This window comes from Oryx dammah, unplaced genomic scaffold (genome assembly GCF_014754425.2).
Source record: "Oryx dammah isolate SB20612 unplaced genomic scaffold, SCBI_Odam_1.1 HiC_scaffold_29, whole genome shotgun sequence".
NCBI lineage: Eukaryota > Metazoa > Chordata > Mammalia > Artiodactyla > Bovidae > Oryx > Oryx dammah.
Window position 1 is genome coordinate 7,263,181 of NW_024070213.1, and position 21,432 is coordinate 7,284,612.

General features: G+C 47.3%; 1 protein-coding gene across 2 annotated transcripts; it reads left to right on the forward strand.

Annotated features, from left to right (window-relative positions):
- The first annotated feature begins 9 nt into the window (after nt 1-9).
- DESI1 (desumoylating isopeptidase 1) lies at nt 10-21,005 on the forward strand. 2 transcript variants are annotated; one of them, XM_040233201.1, is made up of 6 exons: nt 10-340; nt 12,306-12,327; nt 13,481-13,550; nt 16,070-16,179; nt 16,834-16,956; nt 18,428-21,005. In XM_040233201.1, the coding sequence occupies exons 1-6, from the start codon at nt 253-255 to the stop codon at nt 18,519-18,521; spliced, it is 507 nt and encodes a 168-aa protein (XP_040089135.1). In that variant the 5' UTR covers nt 10-252; the 3' UTR covers nt 18,522-21,005. The 2 variants fall into 2 exon arrangements, with proteins under 2 accessions (XP_040089135.1, XP_040089136.1); XM_040233202.1 differs by lacking the exon at nt 10-340 and adding an exon at nt 406-469.
- Nucleotides 21,006-21,432: the final 427 nt, after the last annotated feature.

The window sequence follows — 21,432 nt, forward strand, 5'->3', positions numbered from 1 at the left end:
CGTCCGCGTCCCCGCCCCCGCGCTGTCTTTCGCACGGACCGTGCCCGTCCCCGCTCTGTCACCTCACAGTAGTCGTTGCCGGTGGTGGGTGCGGGGGCGCGAGCAGCCCAGGGCGGCCTCTCCCCGCCCCTCAGGCCGGGCCGGGGCTCGGTCTCCCGTTCCCTCCACTTCCCTCCCCCGTCGGGTACGGGAAGGTCCAAGCCGCTGCCGGGTGCCTGAGGGACTTCGTGGCCGCCGCCGCCACGGGTCCCGATGGAGCCGCCGAATCTCTATCCGGTGAAGCTGTACGTGTACGACCTGTCCAAGGGCCTGGCCCGGCGGCTCAGCCCCATCATGTTGGGTGAGGGGGGCTGTGGGGAGCGGGCGGGAACCGGGCAAGAGGGCTCCGGGACGGCCGGCCGAGGGGGCCAGGCCTGGGTCATGACTCAAGGGAAGGCCCAGAGGATGCAGAAACGCCCGAGGAGAGAAGGTGTGCGTCTGATGTGGGGGCCCCCTAAGCCCTCCTTTGCAGTCATCACGTTTGAATCCCGGGAGAGGGGAGGGAGGAGTCACGCCCTCCCCAAGCCCTTCAGAGCCCCTCCAGCTGGGAGGAGGGATAAGCCGGCGCTGTGTCCCGGTGGGTGCCCTGGCACGCTCGTGGAGCCCCCTTAGACTCCCTCGGAGGGGAGGCGAGATGCCTTTCCGCGCAGTGCCCCGCGTGGTGAAAGGGACACTGCGGAGGAGAGCCTTCGCTCCGCGCCAAAGGGAGACTCTTCCTGCAGTCCCTGGGATAGGTGGGGAGAGAAGGCTAGAGCGTGTTGCACAGGGCCCCCGCCAATCTCCCCGAGAGAGAAGAAAGTCGGGATCTCCCGGCTTCGGAACTCGAAAATTCACCGAGTTCGGCCTGACTTCATGCGGTCTTCTGGACAGTTTCTAAGTTAATTGCTTTTGCCCACATGGTGAGAAAGCAATCGGAGGATTGGATGCGGTTGGGTCAGTAGTGATTAGTGAAGGATGTATTTTCGGTTGTGCTCCATTAAACTACTTAACTACCAGGAGAGAAAACCAGTCCCAGTTCAGAGGAGACCAATCCTCTCTTATAACCCAAATACCAAAATGTCTTGTGTAACCTAGCAATAGTCCGGTTTGTGATTTCAGGTGCTGTTGGGCAGGAAAGGATTATGGGAATTGAAAACTGAACAGTTGAGGAGCATCCATGTGAATGGCTAGTTTTTCTCGACTTATGTGGAGATATTAGAGAATGTTTTAATTCGTGTCCATGAGACAAGAGGGGAGAGGTCATGTAAGCAAGGCTACCTTTGAGTTTGTGTGTCTTTGAGTTTCTAACGTGTTTTAGTGGAGTGAAGTGAAGTGAAGTCGCTCAGTCGTGTCCGACTCTTTGCCACCCCATGGACTGTAGCTTATCAGGCTCCTCAGTCCATGGGAGTTTCCAGGCAAGAGTGCTGGAGTGGATTGCCATTTCCTTCTCCAGAGGACTTTCCCGACCCAGGAATCGAAGCCGGGTCTCCTGCATTGAGGGCAGACGCTTTACCGTGGGAGCCATCAGGGAAGGCCATTAGTGGAGTGAACTTAAACCTAACTCTGGGCCAATGAGTGATTCCTGTTTGGCTTTCCATCAGAAATCACCTAGGATGCTTGTTAAAAATACAGATACCTTCCTTTCCAGCATATATTGTTAAATAGAAATAGAAAAAGTGAAACTGAAATAGTTCTTTCTGTATGCAGGTGGGTGTTTGAAACAAAGGATACATGTTGTCTAGGCAAATATGAGCTGGAGAAATACATAAGAAAATTGCTAACAGTGTTAGCTTATGAAAAGGGCAACTTGAGACTGGGAGACAGGAATGAAAGGGAGATTTTGCTGTAAACTTTATTGTATCTTTTGAATTGTGTACTGTACATATATTGCAAAATAAGCATTGTTTTTGGCCATGCTGATTTGCGGGATCTTAGTTTGGCAACCAGGGATTGAACCCCTCTTCCTTCACAGTAAAAGCACAGAGCCCTAATCACTGGACTGCCAGGGAATTCCCACAAAGTTTTAAACATGTGGATTCTGGAGCCTTATTACACAAGTACTAAACAAGAATCTTTTGGAGTTTTGGTCCAGAAACCTGTCTTTTTAATAAGCTCCTCAGATAATTCTTACATAGCCAATCCATGTTTAGAAGTTTGGGCTTAGTTCTCCAGTTGTTAAAATGAGTAAGGCAAATCTGAAAGCAAAACTTACAGAGTCACTGTTTGAGGAAGGTGGTAGTCACTAGTATATTACATCAGTCAAGTTCTGACTAAACCTCTTGGAATGGAGCCATTTAGTTAGCTTGATCATAGTGAGGTGTCACTTCAATACTTCCTAGGCCCATCCATAAAAGCCTCCACCTTTACACTGGATATTTTTTGTTCTGTTATCTAATAGTTATTGATTTTAGCCGAAAGGGGCCTTAGGGCCATTGGTTCATAATTCATTCAACATATTGAGTGCCTGCTATATGCTAGTCAATGTTAAGATTAAGTGAAGATGATGTGATGAATACAGATGTTCTCTGCCATCATGGAGCTATTTAGTGGGGAAGACAGTAAAAATAAATAAGCATATGAAATAACTACAAATTGTGAAAAGTATTAGGCTGTGCAGGAAGCCAGCTAGGTGCTGAGACAAAAAAATATGAATAGAGACCTATTTTAAATAAGAGAATCAGGAGTAGTGGCTTTTAAGTTGGAAATTTAAGGATAAGGAAGAAGTAGTCATAAGGTGGGTGGTGAGGTAGTTACAGGGTTCCAGGCAGAAGGGGAATTAACCTGCCAAGGCCCTGAGGCAAAAAGAGCCTGACCTGGCACTGGAAGAAGACCTTTGTGGAATTCAATGGGTGAAGAAGAAAGTACCTTAACTGAAGGTGGAATACTGGGACTCCTTCCCATCCCATCTGAAAGCTTTTTTAATAGATGTGAAATCCTAGAAGACCTCAGCCAAATTGGAACTTCATCAGTTGGGCACCTTTGATTGCAGTGGTATTTCTGAGAACACCACCTTGCCTCCAAATCTAATTCTCTCTTCTCTATCCCCTTTTCTCATATTGCTTCTCTGCCTTTTGTAAAAGTAATGAAAAAAGGGTTATCAGAGCTGATAATTGTTACTTTCTAGAGTTAAAAACATGGAAAATGGGCATTGCCTTACTGGTTCATCCCATCCAAACATCACTAACCTTAAAGTTGAGTGTGTCCCAATTCTGTGAGTAGCCATCCATTGATTTCCCATTCCTAAATATTAATATATTTGAATGTTTAAAAAATCAGTTTTTTTCTTGATTTTTTTAATGAATTCTATAAGTATATTAATAGCTAGAACTTACTGACCACTTGCCATGTGCCAGACCCTTCTGTTTCCTGAGTATTTTCATGTGTTACATTCTTCACCACAATTTTGTGAGATACGTCCTGTTATTACCTCCATTTTTTCGTTGAGATTCCTGAGATAAAGGGCATTAAGAAATTTGCCCCCTGGGTCACATCTGGTAAGTAGCAGAGCTGGGTTGTGAACACAAGCAGTCTTGACTTCCAGAGCTCATGTTCTCAGTTACTTTGCTATACCACCTCTCCTATGTAATCTGTTCCTTTATAATTGATGTAAAGTAGGTACCTCATTCAAGTTTATAAAGGCATTTTTGGCCAGGTGTTTCAAATCTGGATGAGGAAAATAGCTGAGTTCAGTGTGTGTGCCAATCATAATCACAGATTTATGACCATCCCTCCTGGCCTTCATTGTCCCGAACTAGTGTGACCTCATCAGCAGTGCCCTCTTAATCTTGTTTTTTTAAGGTGGGGTGGCCTGGCTCTTTAATTTAGTTGTTGTACTCTTGTGACAGTTCCTCACTATGAGACCCCATCTAGCCTATTACAGTCATGACTAGACCAGATAGAGCCCAGTGTAATTCTGCTCTCCCCTGAAACAGTGTGGACGCCACAGTTTTACCCTGTCCCCTTTTCAGTCTTCTAGAATTGCTTCTCATGAAGCTGTTCCTGTTCCACAGTCTCTCACTCACCATGAACATGATCCCAGAAATACCCTTACCTTTCTAATCGAGCAGATGGCCTGATTGTACTTTTTTTTTCATGGTCACTGTTTGCCTAAGATAATTAGCTATTATGATTGTCCTTCAGTTTGTCCTTTTAATAATTTTGGCTGCTCTTTAAATTCCTTGACCTCTTTTTGTGCTAAAGTACGTAAAAATAAATGTGGAATTTTGCATATTTATTTAATTGTGCTAAGGGATTCTTGTATTTGTTGATTGTTTTCCGATCTGAAGTTTTGCCTGCATATACATGTTCCAAGATCACATTTATTTTCTCTTTACAAGCCTGTCTCAAAATTGTTCTCAGATTTAAAGACTTAGGCATATAGAATATATATAAATGTATATTCTCGGCAGAATGCAGTCTAATGAATATTTGAGATTTTACACTGCTCAGTTTCTTGCTTAATTCTGTAGTACAAATAGTAACAAAATAAAACACATAGACTCTGTCCTTGAGGAGTTTATTTAGTTAAAAATAATGTACATGTGCCACATTAGATAACAGCCCAAAAGAGATTATGATTAGATGCCAAAAAGAAGTGAGTGGTGAAACAGTTATTTTAGGCCTTGAAAGATGGGACAGGCCATTGTGGGCTGAATGTGTCAGAAAGACTTCAGCAAGAACCTTGAGCTCCTGAAAGGCAGGGATGCTGTCTCCCCTGTGTGTTCCCTAGTGGTCATTCAGAGCTGGTGGTCAGTAAATATTGACTATAGGAATGACTGAGACAAGCTCAGGCTTAAAGATTAGACAGAATGTATTTAAATCTGAGGGGCTTTATTTAATGTTTTAATGCCATCTATTGTGCTTTGTTTTAGATTTTTATTCTTCATTGTGTGTGTTGTTTTATATCCGTCCAATGAGTTAATTTAGTAGTAACTGCCATTTCTTAATGACAAAATGAAAAAACGAATGTGACTTACTAGGCCCTTCATGATCCTCCTCCTGCTTTTCTCTCCACCCTCACCTGTCCCCACATCCTGAACAGTCTCTACTTAAGACTTTCTCATCTGGTTTCTATCGGAAAACTAAGCCCTGGGGAAAATGATCTGAGTAACTATTTCTCCCAGTAGATCCTCAAGGCATTATGGCTTAATTGTCTCAACAGAACCCCAGGGTCTGAGAAGATGGTTGTACATCCTAACAGGACTGAACTGTTCATTTCTTTTTCACCTCCAGGCTTTTCAAAGGCTTTGCTCTCTGCCAGGGATACTTTCTCTCCCCATCTCTTAGCCTGGATAACTTCTGCTTATCTTTGAGGCCTCAACTGAAGTGTTACTTCCTCCAGGAAGCCTTCCCTATCCCGCTGCCCCTCAAATCTTGGTCATGTGTGTCTATAAAGTACTGATAACATCCCGTGATCTCCTCTAATAGCATTTATTCTGTCTTATAATTGCATATTTTTTCATCTGTGTCCACTCCCCCAGCCCCACCTGGACTAGAAGCTCCACTGGGGACAAGAATCCCTGATTACGCATGCGTGCTAAGTCGCTGAAGTTGTATCCAACTCTTTGTGACCCTATGGACTGTAGCCCGCCAGGCTCTTCTGTCCATGGGATTTCCCAGGCAAGAATACTGGAGTGGGTTGCCATTTCCTTCTCCAGGGGGTCTTCCCCACCTAGGGATCAAACCCTCTTGTCTCTTGCATTGGCGGGCAGATTCTTTATCACTAGCACCACCTGGGAAGCCCTGGAATTCAGTAAATATACAAACTGAGTAAGTGACAGGATGTTGCAGATCTTTCAAAGCATTGCTACAAGGCCTGACTCCTAACACCAAGCAATAATTAAGAGGGAACCCACTCAGTACTGAAAGAAAATAACTCACAAATTAGTTATTTTTATCCTGAGAAAGAATCCTGTACTGGCTCCTAGAGCTAAAGTATTAAGTAGTTTTAAATCTATCCTTTTCTGAGGATTAAAATACCTCTCAGTTTTTAACAGTGTTTTGCATTTTGATTTTGTGATGACCTTTCCCTGCCTTAAGGAGGGGCAAGCCCCCTGCTAATAAGCATTTTTTTTTTTTTTTTTTTACAAAATAGATCCAGAGGTCCACTTATGATACACAAATGTTTCTTTTTACCTTTTCCCACATAGATTCAACATTTGCCTAGTGGTTCTAGAGAATAGTGAAAGTTGCTCAATCATGTCCGACTCTTTGCAACCCCATGGACTATACAGTCCATGGAATTCTCCTGGCCAGAATACTGGAGTAGGTTGCCATTTCCTTTTTCAGGGGAATCTTTCCAACCCAGGAATCAAACCCAGGTCTGCTGCATTGTAGGCTCCTCATTCTTTACCAGCTGAGGCACCAGGGAAGCCCTCATAGCTCAGTCAGTAAAGAATCTACCTGCAATGCAGGAGACCAGGGTTCAATTCCTGGGTCGGGAAGATCCCCTGGAGAAGTAAATGGCAACCCACTCCAGTATTCTTGCCTGGAGAATCCTATGAACAGAGGCGCCTGGCAGGCTACAGTCCATGGAGTCAGACAAGACTTAGTGACTAAACCACCATCTAGAGAATAAGCTGATTTTTTTTAAGTTAACCCCTTCATGTTGCTGGTAATCTGGAAAATCAGATTAACACATTGCCAGTTAAGAGCTCTTTGTCCCTGTGGAGAGACACTTAGGAGGTGAGCTAGTGTGCTCAATTGCTCAGTCATGTCCAACTCTTGCGACCGCATGGACTGTAGCCCACCAGGCTCCTCTGTCCCAGGGATTCTCCAGGCAAGAATACTGGAGTGGGTTGCCATTTCCTTCTCCAGGGGATCTTCCCGACCCAGGGGTTGAACCCGGGTCTCCTGCATTGCAGGCAGACTCTTTACCGACTGAGCTACTAGAGAAGCCCAAGGTGAGCCTGGGCTACTTTCAGTTTACACCCATGAGCTAATGCCGCCTGCCCCTGGAGTCCCATCCCTGCCACCCACTTTTTGCTTATTAGCAAACATTTACTTAGCACCAGCAGTATACAAGGTGAGCATGTCCCATTGCCGGCTTGTATGTCTATACACACAAGCTCCACTACCTTAATTGGCAAGGGAGGTAGATGGAGTATTTTCTCTTTGGCTTTTATGTACTGACTTTACTCTCATAATCAGGACCTCAGTCTACATTCTTTGTTGTTTATGATGCAAAGCAGTGCTAATATCCACAGCTTCCATTTGTTTTCATGTACATACCTCACAGGCTTCCAAATCAATGCAGTGGGTATGCCAGCAAGCTTAGAGACATGCAGCCATCTGACCCACGCACTCTGCAGCTTGCTGAGGAAGTCCTAGTGGGAAAACAGTCTGCTTTTCTGTAGTGTGCTTATAGCCACTGAGCCTAATTCATATCCCCCAATGGCCTTGTGCCCTGATTCAATCTCAAACCCTCACCACCTACTCACCTACTGTGTCTCAGTCTGAACGAAAAAATTTAAAAATCACTCCAGTCCCACTTTCCAATGCTGGTCACCCCCAGAGGAGGCCATGACCCTGGTTCTTGTCTTCATGAGAGTGCCATGAGGACAAGCTAATGTTACATTTACGGGGCAGCTAAGGTTACATTTCTGCCTGAGCTGCTCTAACAAGTACATGGTCATATCCCTTTTTTTCCCTCTTTACACCGGACAAGTCATGCATTTTTATGTACCTGTTTGAAATGACGTTAATAAGTATTTGTCCCGCTCCACTATGTAAAGAGGTGAGAATAAGGATGACCATGAAGCACTTTAAGAAACGATGTGAATCCACTCAATCCGTTTTAAGTTGTTGGTTCTAGGTGTTTGATAGATGGATTGACAAATGACAGAAGGATAAGTAAGAGGATGTTTTTTTCTATAGTTTCTATCACCATCCTATGGGTGGATGGGATCTTAAGCATACCTTGCTGTGGTTGAATAAAGAGGAAGTATAATGTCCAGGTTGGGGCTTCTCCAGTGCCTCAGCGCACAGAATCTGTCTGCAGTGCCGGAGCCGCAGGAGATGTGAGTTCAGTCCCTGGGTTGGAAAGATCCCCTGGAAGAGAGCATGGCAGTCCCACCCCAGTATTCCCGCCTGGAGAAGCCCATGGACAGAGGAGCCTGGCACGCTGTAGTCCGCAGGATCGGAAACAGTCAGACAGGACTGAAGCAACTTGGCACGCACACGTGCATAATGTCCAGCTTTCAGATAAGTTCAATGAACAGTACAGAGAATGTCAAGGAGAATGAAGTAGGGCTTGTATCCCACAACTTTGCATTATTTTGCAGGTGTAAAAATAAGTGGCAGGAAGGTCTCTGAGGCCTCACACCAAAAACCCATTATTTTAGTAGGGTTGCGTTTGAACCAGTGCACCTGGACTTGCCACCTGTCCTCCTCGGTCATTGAGCATGGGCATCTGAGAAGGCAGAAGCAGGGTGCAATATGCCAGGGTTGCAAAGTCATCTGAATAACAAGCCAGGGCAGCCAAGATTGAGGTTAAGAACTCTGGCCTCATTAGCACCGTGTGTCAGCCACCGCAGCTGTGCGTGTAATATCGCTGATCCAGGTTCTTTGCTCAGCCCTGGAATCACAAAGGTGCATAAGCATGGCCCTTGTCCTTGAGACCATTATAGTCTAATGAGGGGGAAAGACCTATAAGTAGGTAGTTTTTATACCAAGGTGCTGTGAGAGCAGCCATAAAACTTTCAACTTGTAAAGCCTAAAAGAAACAAGAGGTATTCTTTTTGCTGGGTACATATTATATGGCAGGCACTGTGCTGGGCCTCTTTCATGGGTCATCTCTTCACCTTGGAAATGTTATGAGCTGGACACTAGTACTATGCCTTTTGTTCCCTAACAGAATCGAAAACCAAGGTTCCCACAGTGCCAACCCATAGAACTTCCTGCAGTGATGGAAACGTTCTAGATCCGCACTGTCCTGTGGCTAACTGCTAGCCACACGTGGCTGTTGAGAGTGCTTGAAATGCGGTACTGAATTTGTTCTTTTGATTTTAAAAGCCACTTGTGGTCAGTGACTACCATGCTGGACAGCTCAGGCTTAGAAAAGTTCTCAACTTCACCAAGTTGATCTGCGTGACCCGCTTCTCCATTACTTCTGCTCACCCCTTGCTTTGCTCCTCTCACCCACTTTAGGCACACTGGCCTCCTGAAGGCCCCTCGGGTACACCTAGCATGTCCTGCCTCTGCATGGCTCCTTCCCTTGCCTCCTTCAGGTCTTTGCTCAAATGTCACCTTCTCAAATAGGCCCACCCTGGCCGTCCCTGAAATGCCCAGTCTCCCTTATCCTGCCCTTATTTTTATCACTCATTATTGTTAGCCTTCTGTGGTTTATTATGGTTATTAGTAGTAGTTATTGACTGTTCTATCTCCCCACCCTGTGATGCCTTGAAGGAGTGTTGTTGTTGTTTTTTGTCTCCTTTGCATTCTAACGTATCCTTAATGCCAAGAACATCACCTGAAGTATAATAGTCACTTAATAAACATTGATTCACTGAGTGAACTGATAAGATTCAGACCTGCCCTGTCCACACTAAAATCTGTGTTCTCTTTGTTTCTTCTTTTAAAAAAATGATAGCCATATCATTCAGCTTGCAGGATCCTAGTTCCCCAACGAGGGACCAAACCCAGGCCCTGGGCAGTGAAAGCGCAGAGTCCTAACCACCAGACCACCAAGGAATTCTCAGAACCTGTGTTCTTTACTACACTGTACTTCCTTTCTTATAAGTATAGTGTTCTTCCCAAAGTAGATGAGAGCAGGATCACCCAGGAGAAAGCAGGATCCCTTATCTGTCCAGTTTCATGCATCATTGCATGTCTCCAAGGAAATAAACATCAGATTGCTACCATTTAGACAATAAGCTGTTTTTTATGTGTCAGTCCAGAAGAGCAGACCAGCTCGATTGAAAAGGCAACGTCAGTCTCTCCACTTTACATGTTGTGAAAGGAAGAGTGTGGTCTTTTAGTCTCCTGGAGTCGGCTGGAAGAGACGAAGAATCCAGCTCAGTGCCTGTCCTAAACGGGTTATCAGTTCCTTTTGGCATCCATTTCTGTTTCTGATCCATCTCTGTGGAATTTCAGCTGAGTTTGGATCAAGGCAGAGCCTGCCCCACAGTCCCCAAAACCCTGGGCCAGAATCCCTCTGTCCCATTTGTGACCTTGTGGTCAAAGCAGCCCGTCTCCTAGTGAAAAGCAGACTGGTCTCTAGAGGCAGAAGAACTCTGCTACATTTTATTTTCCTTTGTTATTTCATTTAGCCTCGCAGCACTAACAGCAAAGGGTAAAATGATTATATGTAATACAAAATTTCGGACTAATCTGATGGATACTGAAATCTGTTCTTAGATCTTACCTATCAACCCTGAAGTGGAATTTCTTTGATCTTTTTAAAAAATTATATCCAGTGTCTCCATTTATCAGAATTCTGTGTCCCACACACTACGATGCTTTACACCAATAATCATTACTGATTACAGCAGCTTTGTATTGATGAAACTTCAGCTCAGGTTGAGTAAACTTGCCCAGGATCCACCTCTAGCAAAGGGAAAAGCTCAGATCTGAACTTACGCCATATTATTGTTTTTTTTTTTTTTGATATGAACTGTTTTTAAAGTCTTTGTTACAATATTATTCACATTTTTAATGTTTTTTTGGCCACGAAGTATGTGGGATTTTAGCTCCCTGACCAGGGATTGAACTTGTACCTCCTGCATTGGAAGGCAGAGTCTTAACCACTGGACTGCAGGGAAGTCCTATGCCATATTCTTAACTGCTTTTAATGACACTATGCTGAGTCCTCAATAGCTGTCATGGAGAAGCCATGGTTTCTTTTGTCTCTTCCCAAAAAAAAGAAAATTAGGCTAAGGTTATCTGTTTTAAGTTTGCTTGAAGGGGCAAGATAGTGCAGGTTAGGCAAAGGGAAAAGTGTAACCATATCAGCTCCCCTTCTGTACAAGGCCTAGTTTCATCCTTTAGAAAGTCACAGGGCAAACACCAAAGCATTGAAAGCAAAAGTAAGCACTCTTTGCTTAGCACTCAGTAAACAGTTACCCTGAAATGATAACCAGAGGTGGGTGAGTGACGTTCGGTCACGCTCTCGTGTCCTTCACTCTGCTTCCTCTTGATCCTCGGCACTCCTGCATCTCCCGTGGCTTACTGCACAGACCTCCTCAGTCTATTCTCTCAGCTCTCTTCCCTCCAATACATCTTCTGTTCCTATAGTTCTCTCTTAGAAGATAACAGTTATCATTTGAAAACCGGGTCTGGTAGAGGCCCTGTGCTGCCTCGCACCTGCCGTGCCCTGCAGTGTGGGGCGGCCTTCCGTGCAGCTTTGCTCTCTTCTCCTCGCACCCCCGCCGCTTGTCCTCTTCCCGCCATCGCTGCACCCTTTGCCGTACCCTGCCTTAGTCTTTTTCATAGCTCTGTGTCTGCATATGCTGTTCCCTCTGGCAGAAATGTCCTCTCCCTCCCTGTTTGTTCGCTGGTTAAATTGCAGCTCCGAAGGTAGTTTTTTACCTTTATTACATTTACTTCTACTAAGGAGCCTACCAGCATTATGTGTTAGTTACGTATGTCTCTGTTTCCATTTGACTTTAGGCTCCTTAAAGGCAGGACTTGCATTTCGTACTTGCATTTCCATATCTCTCATCACTTCTGGCATATAGAGGTATAGAGGTACAGAATACATGGCTGGTCAAATGGATGGCATCTTCAGAGTTCATTCTTATTTTCTAGAGGATTTCACCTCACATATGCTCAATGAAGAAGTAGATAATAGCTTTTCTATACTCTTGTTTTACTTTGTCTCTGTAGATGAGACAAAGATATTAAAAAATTAAAGAAAGACAAATTAAAAAGATAGAGTTGAATTGACCCTAAAGGAGAAGGAAAAGCAGACGTAAAATTGGGTACATTGGCCTTCCCTGGTGGTCCGGGGGCTAAGACTCCACACTCCCAATGCAGCAGCCCCGAATTCTATCCTGGTCAGGGAACTAGATCCCTCATGCTGCAACTAAGACTTGGCACAGAAAAAAAAAAAAAAGGGTACATCAATACCAGTGTTTCTGCTTGAATTCTGCTTAAGGGTTCTGATTACTGTCCAACTTATTTAACACGACATCTCATGTCACACCCTCAGGGCCTTATCCGAGGTCCCCCAAGAGGTTTATAATGGGTTCCTCTGATGGTCTGAATTTGCTCTGGCTGGGGGGGCAAAAGTCCCAAGTTAGTCTAGTCCCAAGTGGCTAAATCTCTCTCTCTTTTTTTTTTCTCCACAGGGAAACAACTGGAAGGCATCTGGTAAGTTGGGTGGGGCTCCTTACATTGGCTGGTTTATGAAACCAAACAGCATCGTGCATTTCAGGTTCCAGTCTGTGGCTTCCAGTTTGAAACTTAGCTCTCTAAGCCACAAATCTTCACGTTCTAATGCAGTGGTTCCCAGCCAGAAGTTACCAGTGTCTTGAGACGTTTAGAGTGGATGGGTGGAGGCCAGGGTTGCTGCCGTAAACATCCTGCAATGCACAGGACACCCCTCCACAATGAAGAATTATCCAGCTAAAAATATCAGTGGTGCAGATATTTCACCTGTCCTAAGGAAAGGCAGAATGATGTATGCCCACCCCTGGCCAAGTTTTCTAACTGTAGAAGTCATGAGGACCCCACATGGGTCTTAAAACGCAACTTCATTGGCCTGTCAGACACAGGATGATGGCTGGGCTCTGTTCCATTTCTGAGGAAAGCGTAGGTCAGAGTCCTGACTGGATCCTAGAGCCTACTGACATTTTGGTTGACCAGATGACCATTGCTTTGTTTGACCGGAACCAAGAAGTCATATGAGCACCTTTACTTGAAACAGGTCCACACTGAACACCATCTGGTCTTTCCCTCAACGTGGTCCAGGGTAACTACTCCTGTTAGTTTGAAAAGTCTGGGAACGGTCTACAGCCATACCACCCTGAACACACCTGATCTCATATGAAAAGTCTGAAAACACATCTTGGTCTGCAGAGCTTTATTTCAGTATTGTTTGTTAATGTTGGGGTGACTCTCAGGACTCCCCTTCGCTCACATGATCCACAGCAATGGTTCTCAACAAGGGACGTTTCTGCCACCAGGAGAACGGCGGCTTCTGCAGACATGTTATAACCACAGAGGGCATGAGGAATGCTAGTGCCATCTAGTGGGAACAGACCACGATCTGCTAACCCTTCTAGAATGCACAGGCCAGCCCCCACGACAAAGGATTAGCCAGCTGCAAATGTCACTAGTGCCAACGCTGGGAAACTCTGATCTATGATGTTTGTCTTACGTTTGTTTGGTTAGGATTATAAAGCTGTTGACCTTGTAAGTCATATCCTGAGGCAGAAATTACTCTTACAGCAGGGTGGTGTTTGTTTTTCCTCATACCAATTTTAAGCCATCTGGCTCATTTTGCCTCTTCTCTGCGTTGCAGGCACACCTCCATAGTCGTGCACAAGGATGAGTTCTTCTTCGGCAGTGGCGGCATCTCCAGCTGTCCGCCAGTGAGTGTCTGCCCACCCCGTCCACCGTCCCAGGTTCCTGGGAGTTCCCCTAGTCCAGGAACCTTGCTGTCCTCCGTAGTTGTGGCATCTAGCCAGTGTAGGTAGCCCTGTGGCGTACTTCTTCATGATGACCTCAAGTCTCAGTTCAAGAATACCCTTCCCAGATCCGCCAGCCAGCTGCCCCCTCTGCTCCCCTGGCATTCGTGGTTCCTCTGTCACGTTGGGCGTGTGATGGTGAAACGGGCCGTTGCTGAGTCTCCACAGGGAGCCCCGTGCGCACCTTGTAAGCTGAGACTGTCTCGCTCTTCTGTCACCTTTACCAACTCAGTGCCTCTTTCCTGGCATGAACTCAGTCACTGTGAAACTGGTGAGGAGGCCGAGAGAGAAAGTGAGGTGCCCAAAGACGCAGCCGGTGGCAGCACTGGTGCTAAACGCAGGTTTCTCTGACTCCAAATCCCATGTCCTTTCCCAGAAAATTCCTGTCTGAGCTATCTAAGGGTTGTCCCAGGAGGTACTCAAGCAAAGACCAAAAAAACATTCATTTTGATACTCATAAATGGGATGTCATGTTGTATTTCTCCCTTCTACTGGCTCCCCACCTCCTATAATAAGTCCTCATTAAGCCCAATTCAGTTCCACCTTGTAAGTGTATCTCAAAGCAGTCTGTCCCTCTTCATCTCTTCTCATTTCTCCGGAGTTTTCACCTTAATCCAGTCACCCTCATTTCTAGCCTGGACCACAGCAGCGCATCTGCTCTTCATTCTCAGTCAGTTCTCTGTACAGATGGCAAAGCAATCTTCAAAATCCAACTCTGATCATGGCATTCCCCTGCTTAAATAAGAACTCTCCCCACTGCTCTCAGAATAAAACCCAGAAAGCTCAGCATAGCCTCCAAGGCCTCATCCAATCTGGGCTTGCTCCCTCTCTCTAGTTAGCCCCTTTGCAGGTTGTGCCCTTCACCACCCTTACCCCCCAGCCCTTCTCATTCGTTGAACACCTTGGACATTGAAACCTGTCCTCTGACATCAGCCCACCTCCCTGATCCTTCACTGGGTTAACTCTCCATCCTTCAGGTGAGCTCACTGTCACTTTCTTAGACAAGTCTTCTCTGACCTTTTGGACTGGGAAGGTCCCCTGTTTTATGTACTAATGGCATTCTGTACTTTTTCCAACAAGACCCTTATCATAGCTCATAATTATACACTGAAGGGAAGTCGCTCAGTCGTGTCCAACTCTTTGCGACCCCATAGACTGCAGCCTGCCAGGCTCCTCTGTCCATGGGATTTTCCAAGCAATAGTACTGGAGTGGATTGCCATTTCCTTCTCTAGGGAATCTTCCCAACCCAGGGCTCGAACCCGGGTCTCCCGCATTGTAGACAGAGGCTTTACCATCTGAGCCACCAGGGAAGTCCAGTTATACACTGGTTTGCCTTTACTACTAGACTGTAAGCTCCATGTGGACAAGAATCTCATCTGTTTTGTCCACATACCTCCAGTGTCTTGCATGAGGCCTGGCATGTAGTAGGTTCTCAATAACATATTTGTTATACGAGTGAAGAGTAGTGGGTCAAATAGTGACCTTTTGGTCTCTTGCACCTCTGACTATAGTAATCTGCTCACCACGCTTTCCCCTCAAATCTTGTCAGGCACACAGTGGGAGCTCAAGAGCTATTGCATGAATTTGTGATCTTTTCGAGAAGCACTGCTCTGAAGTGCACTCCTTTACTCCCCAGCCCATTCCCAGCCCTCTCCTCCCCACTGATCCTGTTGCTTTCCCCTCGGCTGGTTCCCCCAGGGCCTCAGTCTCTCCTTGCATCTGCTACTGCTACTGCTAAGTCACTTCAGTCGTGTCCGACTCTGCGACCCCATAGATGGCACAGCAGTCTGTTAACCCATGGCTGAGAGGTTTTGGTGGGCCTTTCGGGGGCCAGTAACTCCCTTGCCGGGGAAAACCCTATCACCTTGTTAAATTAGCCTCACAGATCAAAAAGGAACTGAATCGTGGAAATATCTGCCAGCTTTCTCACAGTTCTTCACGTTTTCCCAGTGTTACAGTGGGGAGCAAGTGTGTCATATGAAAAGCTGGCTGCGTCCATGATGAATATGGGCATGGAACGATGGCCGCCAGGTGTGAGCCATTTCTGGCTGTCCTGCTCGGCCCTCGTGACTAGGCCTGCTGGGAACAAAGGGAGACTGCAGGTTCTGGGTTTCTGTGTCTATCCACTGAAGGAGTGGACAGTATCAGGAGTCTGACTTGCAGAAGACTTAGCTTCCCAGGGCCCCACCAGAAACCGGACACCCGACTTCTCAGCCATGTTGTCAGCCCACAGCCACGGACAGTCTCCAGGAGCCTCTAGGCTGTTGTAGCCTTGACACAAAGAGGAAATAAGTCTTCCTCTGCCCCAGGTGCTCTGAAAGTTAGAAGTTGTTGGAGCAGAGCATTTGTGGTCTTCCATGGCAAGGAAAAAAATTCAGCAGAGGGAGTGACTTACTGGCTTTCTTTGGGTTGGCTCTTGTAGGGAAGGACTTTGCTTGGGCCCCCAGATTCTGTGGTTGATGTTGGGAGCACAGAAGTCACAGAAGAAATCTTTCTGGAGTACCTGTCCTCCCTTGGGGAATCTCTGTTCCGGTGAGTGGAGAACAGGGGAGACGGTAGTCGTGTCCGTCTCCCCCACTAGATACTTGGCCCCCAGATGGCAGCCACCAGGTCATTTCCCCCAGAGCACTCAACCCAAGGTCTGGCCCAGTATTTGCTGAACAAGTAGGATGGGAAAGGAGCTACCGTGCCACAAAAACAGCTCAGCACTGCCTCCAAGGCCGCTGTTCCATCCAGCACACCTACTGCTAAAACTTTGAGGGAAGAAAGAGCTATTTATTCCTTCTGATTAAAAGCAGCTGCTGCTCTTTCAGCACATGCTGCTCTCAACCAAGTATTTTGTCCTGAAAATCAGAAACAGGGTTTGTAGAGAGGTTGGGATGAAATACACTGGAGCAGGTTTTCTCTTACTGAAGCTTGAGTCAGTTTCAAGTGTTAAAATTCTAACCCTGGAGCTCGGCTTTTGTGAATGCAAAGATTCTCCTGAAATGGAGGAGCCAAATGTTTTTATTTCATTCTTCCCTTTAAATACCGAGAGTGGCAAACCAGTCCCTGCTTTGGGAGTGCAGGAAAGGAATTCCCTGTCCTCAGATTCAGCTATGGTCGCCCTCCCATTGCCTGATCTCAGTTTCATGTACACGCTTACTGACTCATATCTGTGTGCCAAACCTTTCTCATAATGTGCAGAAGTGAGGCCTACAACATCTTTGAGAACAACTGTAACACCTTCAGCAACGAAGTGGCACAGTTCCTAACCGGGCGGAAGATCCCTTCTTACATCACTGACCTTCCCTCTGAAATTCTCTCCACGTAAGTGGCCTCTGTCTCTGCCTCTGCCTTCGAAGTCCCCACTCACAGACAAGGTCTCTTCTCTGGCCCACATCTGCCTCCTTCCCCATCACCGCCCCCACCCCGAATCCTGCCAGGCTGGGTGGGATGTCGTGATGGCAGCTTCTGCCTTGGAAGGCCACCATCCTTTCTGCTCTCGGAGACTCACCCGTGTTACCTTCACCCTCCTCCTGAGGGTGGCCTGAGTGCAACTGCAGAGCTTAGAAACCCACTTGACGCCGGCCCCAGTGTTTGTACAGAATCCTGGCATCTGTCTTTCCCATTGCACGTGAAGCTTGCCACTCCCCAGAAGTGCCCAGTTAAAAGGCAGTTTAGATGGACGAGCAAAGTAAGTCGGAGAATTAGTCAGGGGACTTGTTTTGAAACTGTCAGTCTTTCTTCCCTTGCACCTTGAGGTCTTTGATCCTCAAAGACAACCTCCCAGTCAACCTCGTACCTCGTAGCACATAGACAGCCCTTAGTAGATGTTTTCTTCAAAAACACTCTGTAGCCCCTCCCACCCTGATGTGGTCCAAGCTCTGTGACCACCATCCAGGCAGTGTCCTTTCAGGGGACATGCATACTCAGTGCCATCGTACCCCTTCCTCCCCTTGCATTCAGGCAGCCTCTGCCCACTGCAGGACCAGGCCCATTTCCTGACTCTGACTCAGTTACTCTGAACTAAGGACCTGTCCAGCAGAGATCCTGACAGGTTTAGCAGGCTCAGCAAGGTGAGCTATCCTTCACACCTGAGTCAGAACCCCTCAGTGTCCAGCCAGCGAGGAGAGCCCCCTGTCCCTGGCCCTGCCTTCCTACTCCTTAGTGGGCGTGTTAAACCCCACAGCAGGATCTAGGTTATGGGCCCTGAGTAGCTGGAGTGTTCTCGCTGTTATTATTTGATGCATGGAGTTCCTGGACTTGTCTGAATTAGGCTTACTATTTCTTGGTTTCCTCTGTTTATGCTTTAGAATTTTTCACTTCCTTTGAATTCAGGGATGGTTTTCAAAAATGGCAGTAGCCACTGAAGAAGAAAGAAAGCCAATAACTGAGATATTTTGCAGGCAACCCAATTTAAAGTTGTAGTAATCTTGGAAAGTCTCTTTTTATTTTTGGCTGTGCCACACAGCATGTGGGATCTTAGTTCCCCAACCAGGGATCAAACCCACATCCCCTGCATTGGAAACAGGGGGTCTTAACCATTGGACCACCTGAGAAGTCCTGGAAAATGTCTTAAAACTACAGTGTCTGCAGTCTTTTTTCCAGCTAAGCTACTCTGAGAGCAAACTGGGCAGTGGTGTCAACACCTTCTGACAGCCTGACCTGTCACTTTTCCTGAGTACTCGATACCCCCAGAAGACCCCAGTCCCCCCGAAGTCCAACTGTGTGCCTTTCTCATTTCTGACTTTCTCATTTCACAAGCCCACCCGAGCACCTGTGTCTCTTCTCTCCTCAGGCCCTTCGGACAGGCCCTGAGGCCCTTCCTGGACTCCATTGCGATCCAGCCTCCCGGAGGGAGCCCGGTGGGCCGACCCAATGGCCAGAGCTAACTGGACTGCATGGGACCGCCCTGCCTCACCAGGGCTTTTCCTTTTTAAACAAAACAAACCCTACCAGATTTCTATTTTATAATTTTACATCAGAGCTAACAACCAGGGGACGGCTTTTTAAATTTCCCAGGGAAGGAAGTCACCAGGCTGCAAGTAGGCCACAGCTGCTAGACACAGAACAAAATGCCATCCCTTCTAATAGCATTATACTAATTTATCAAGGCTCTCTTGTCTGTGAGTTCACTTTTGACGCTGCTTCCTAAGCGTCCTCCCCACTGGAGAAAGGGAGGGGCTTTTTTTAAGCAAGAGGCACCGTTTGGGGGAGACCCAGCCCAGAACCTCTTTCTAGAGAATGCCCATACTCCACCCAGGTTGCCACCTGCCGTGGGACCCAGGTGAGTTTCGCATTATCCGTGACCTGGAAGTGGTTACTCGCCACCATGAAATGAACCAAAGGATTGGTGCACATGGGGCCAGTTTCAGGGAAATTCACCCAACCTAAGTGAACTCTTTAGCCACGATCTCTCTCAGCTTCCCTCCCCTCCCCCAGCAAGGCCAGGGGGCCCGGACTGGAGCAACCAAAAGCCTCAGGATGCGGGGAGAGTAACAGCAAGTGCCAGTCCAGAGGAAACAGGATAAAGCCATGCCTCCTTCCACCTAGACTGATGGCCAGTCCTCTGACATCGCTCTAGGAGAGCCTGCCTTGCTGTCTACAGTCTGCTCTCCCTCTGTGTAGCTGACCTGTCACAGTTAATGAAGGTCTGGAGCAGCAGAGACCCAGGCCTTTTGTCTGCAAGTAATAATGTAGGTTATTGACAGTCATTGTACCCACCCCACCCAGACCAATATGCAGTATTCAGCTAGGGACCAAGAGGAAATGATTCCCTGCTCTTGGAAGATGTCCCTGATGTAGAAAGCATAATAATGCAGAATCAAGGTGGCAAGAAAATGTAGAGTTATTTCTGATAAGGACTTTTATAGTATCCTAAATGTGTTTTGAAGGCACGTGTTATTTCTGGTGTCCTGACTTGAAGGAAGCAAATGGAGGGTGTGAGTGGCCATTTTCATAAAGGGCTGTTGGCCAGGAGCTTCAAGGCAGGGAACAATCTGGAAGTTTCTAACCTGGAGAGGCTTTCAGATTCTCTTGCTTCCTGTGAGCCCTTAAGTTGGGAGAGTGGATGTGGAGAACTCAGAGCTCCTTGGTGCCTGAGCCCCAGCCCTGGCCTCCATGGGCCCCTCCTGCCGCTGCTCCCGCCAGTTCTCAGACTTGAATTACCCTCTCTCTCCTGGGGTCTGGCCTGCAGCAGCTGCCTTTCCTCTCCAAAGAGCTGCTGCTCACGTCTGGCCTCATCTCCCATCTCTGCCGTTATCATGGCAGCTGGCATCGTCAGGTCTCAGCTGGAGGAAAAGATGTTCCTCTGCCTTAGTGTTTGCCTGTGGCCTGAGCAGGGCATGTCCAGGATGATGAGCTGTGCTATCAAGTGACATTTTGGAACTTTTAAGATTGGGAGCTAAACCAGTGAGCACTTTAATCCTTCTCAAGACCCACTGATTTGCCAGTGTGCGTGGTAATGATACATCAGAGCAGAAACTAGCAGGGCTGCTATTCATTGTGGACCAACTGGCAGAACTGGCCTGTGGAGAACACGTTTCAGGCCGGGTTCCTTCTGGGAGGGCAGCATGCTGGTGGAGGCCATGGCTCTGCTGCGTAGCTAGGTGCTCTCCTTTTTTCAGCTCGCCTTGCCCAGCCCTCTCTCTCTTCCAGGCGCCTGCTCCAGACCCCTCTGCCCAGGGCGCTGTGCTCTGGCCAGAGCATAATGGGCCTCACAAGCTCCTCTCCTCTGTCCTCCCCCACATCCGGGCTCAATTGATTTCTCTCCTCCTAGTAGTCACCTCCAGACTCAGGGCCGTACCATGAAGTCAGCCTGAGCTGTTCCCCTGAGAGACTTTGAGTCCTTCGGTTCACAGAAAGTCGCCCTTCATGCGCAAGTCGGTCGTTTGTGCCAAAGCCGGTGCCTTAGGGCTTGTTGGGGACATGGAGGGAGCAGTAAGCCTTCCCCTCAGCTCTGTAGGAAGGCAAACCTTCCCTCCCCCACCCTAGTCCCACTGTCACTAACTGGAAGCCCAGGCTCAGGCTAGGACCCCCAACCCCATCCTCACATTTCTCTGTATCCCAGAATCTCAGGAGCCTGCTTCTTGTGACCAGCTAGCTCCACCTGGGCACACACTGGCAAGCGGAATGAGAGAGGAGGCGTGTGTGATTGTATCACAATGGGACGCCCCCATCGAGGTCCATGGGTTTAAAGGGGCAGGGGGGGAGGAGGGAATGAAACTGTCACCCCCCCCCCCCAGAAATAAAGTTTGTACCTTGGAAATTCCTTTCTACCCTTGAAGTCAAGCTAATAATTGTGTCTAGTATGGAGGTGTTTGCTGGTTTTCTTTGGTATTTTTTCTAATGCAATAAACTCACTTCTGCCTGCTGCATTTGTGTGCTGCTTGAGGGTCTGAGTCTGAAGCCAATGTGAAGCAACTGCAGGCTGCTGCTGCTTCTGTCTCCCTCTGAGCTTAGCTTTGCTGAGTCTGACATGCTGCCCTTGCTTGGCTCTACACCTCCTGGGTAAAAAGTGCTGAGAGCAGGGAAGAATGTGTGACTCACCACCGGACTATAAAGGTGGAGAAGGCCCAGAGAGAACTCGGCTAGCCTAAGGGCACCTTGTGGTTGGGGGTGGAGAAAGGCTCAGAAGCCTGGTTTGCTGGGGCCTCAGAGGACATCCACCTCACAAGAAGGGTCCACTTCTGGCTTCAGTTTGGCTGTAGGCTCGGTCTGTGGCCCTGGGAATCTCTCCCCACCTTGTTACCATCACCTCACTGAGCAAGTGTTGGGGTGGATGGACAGCTCTCTGAATGACCC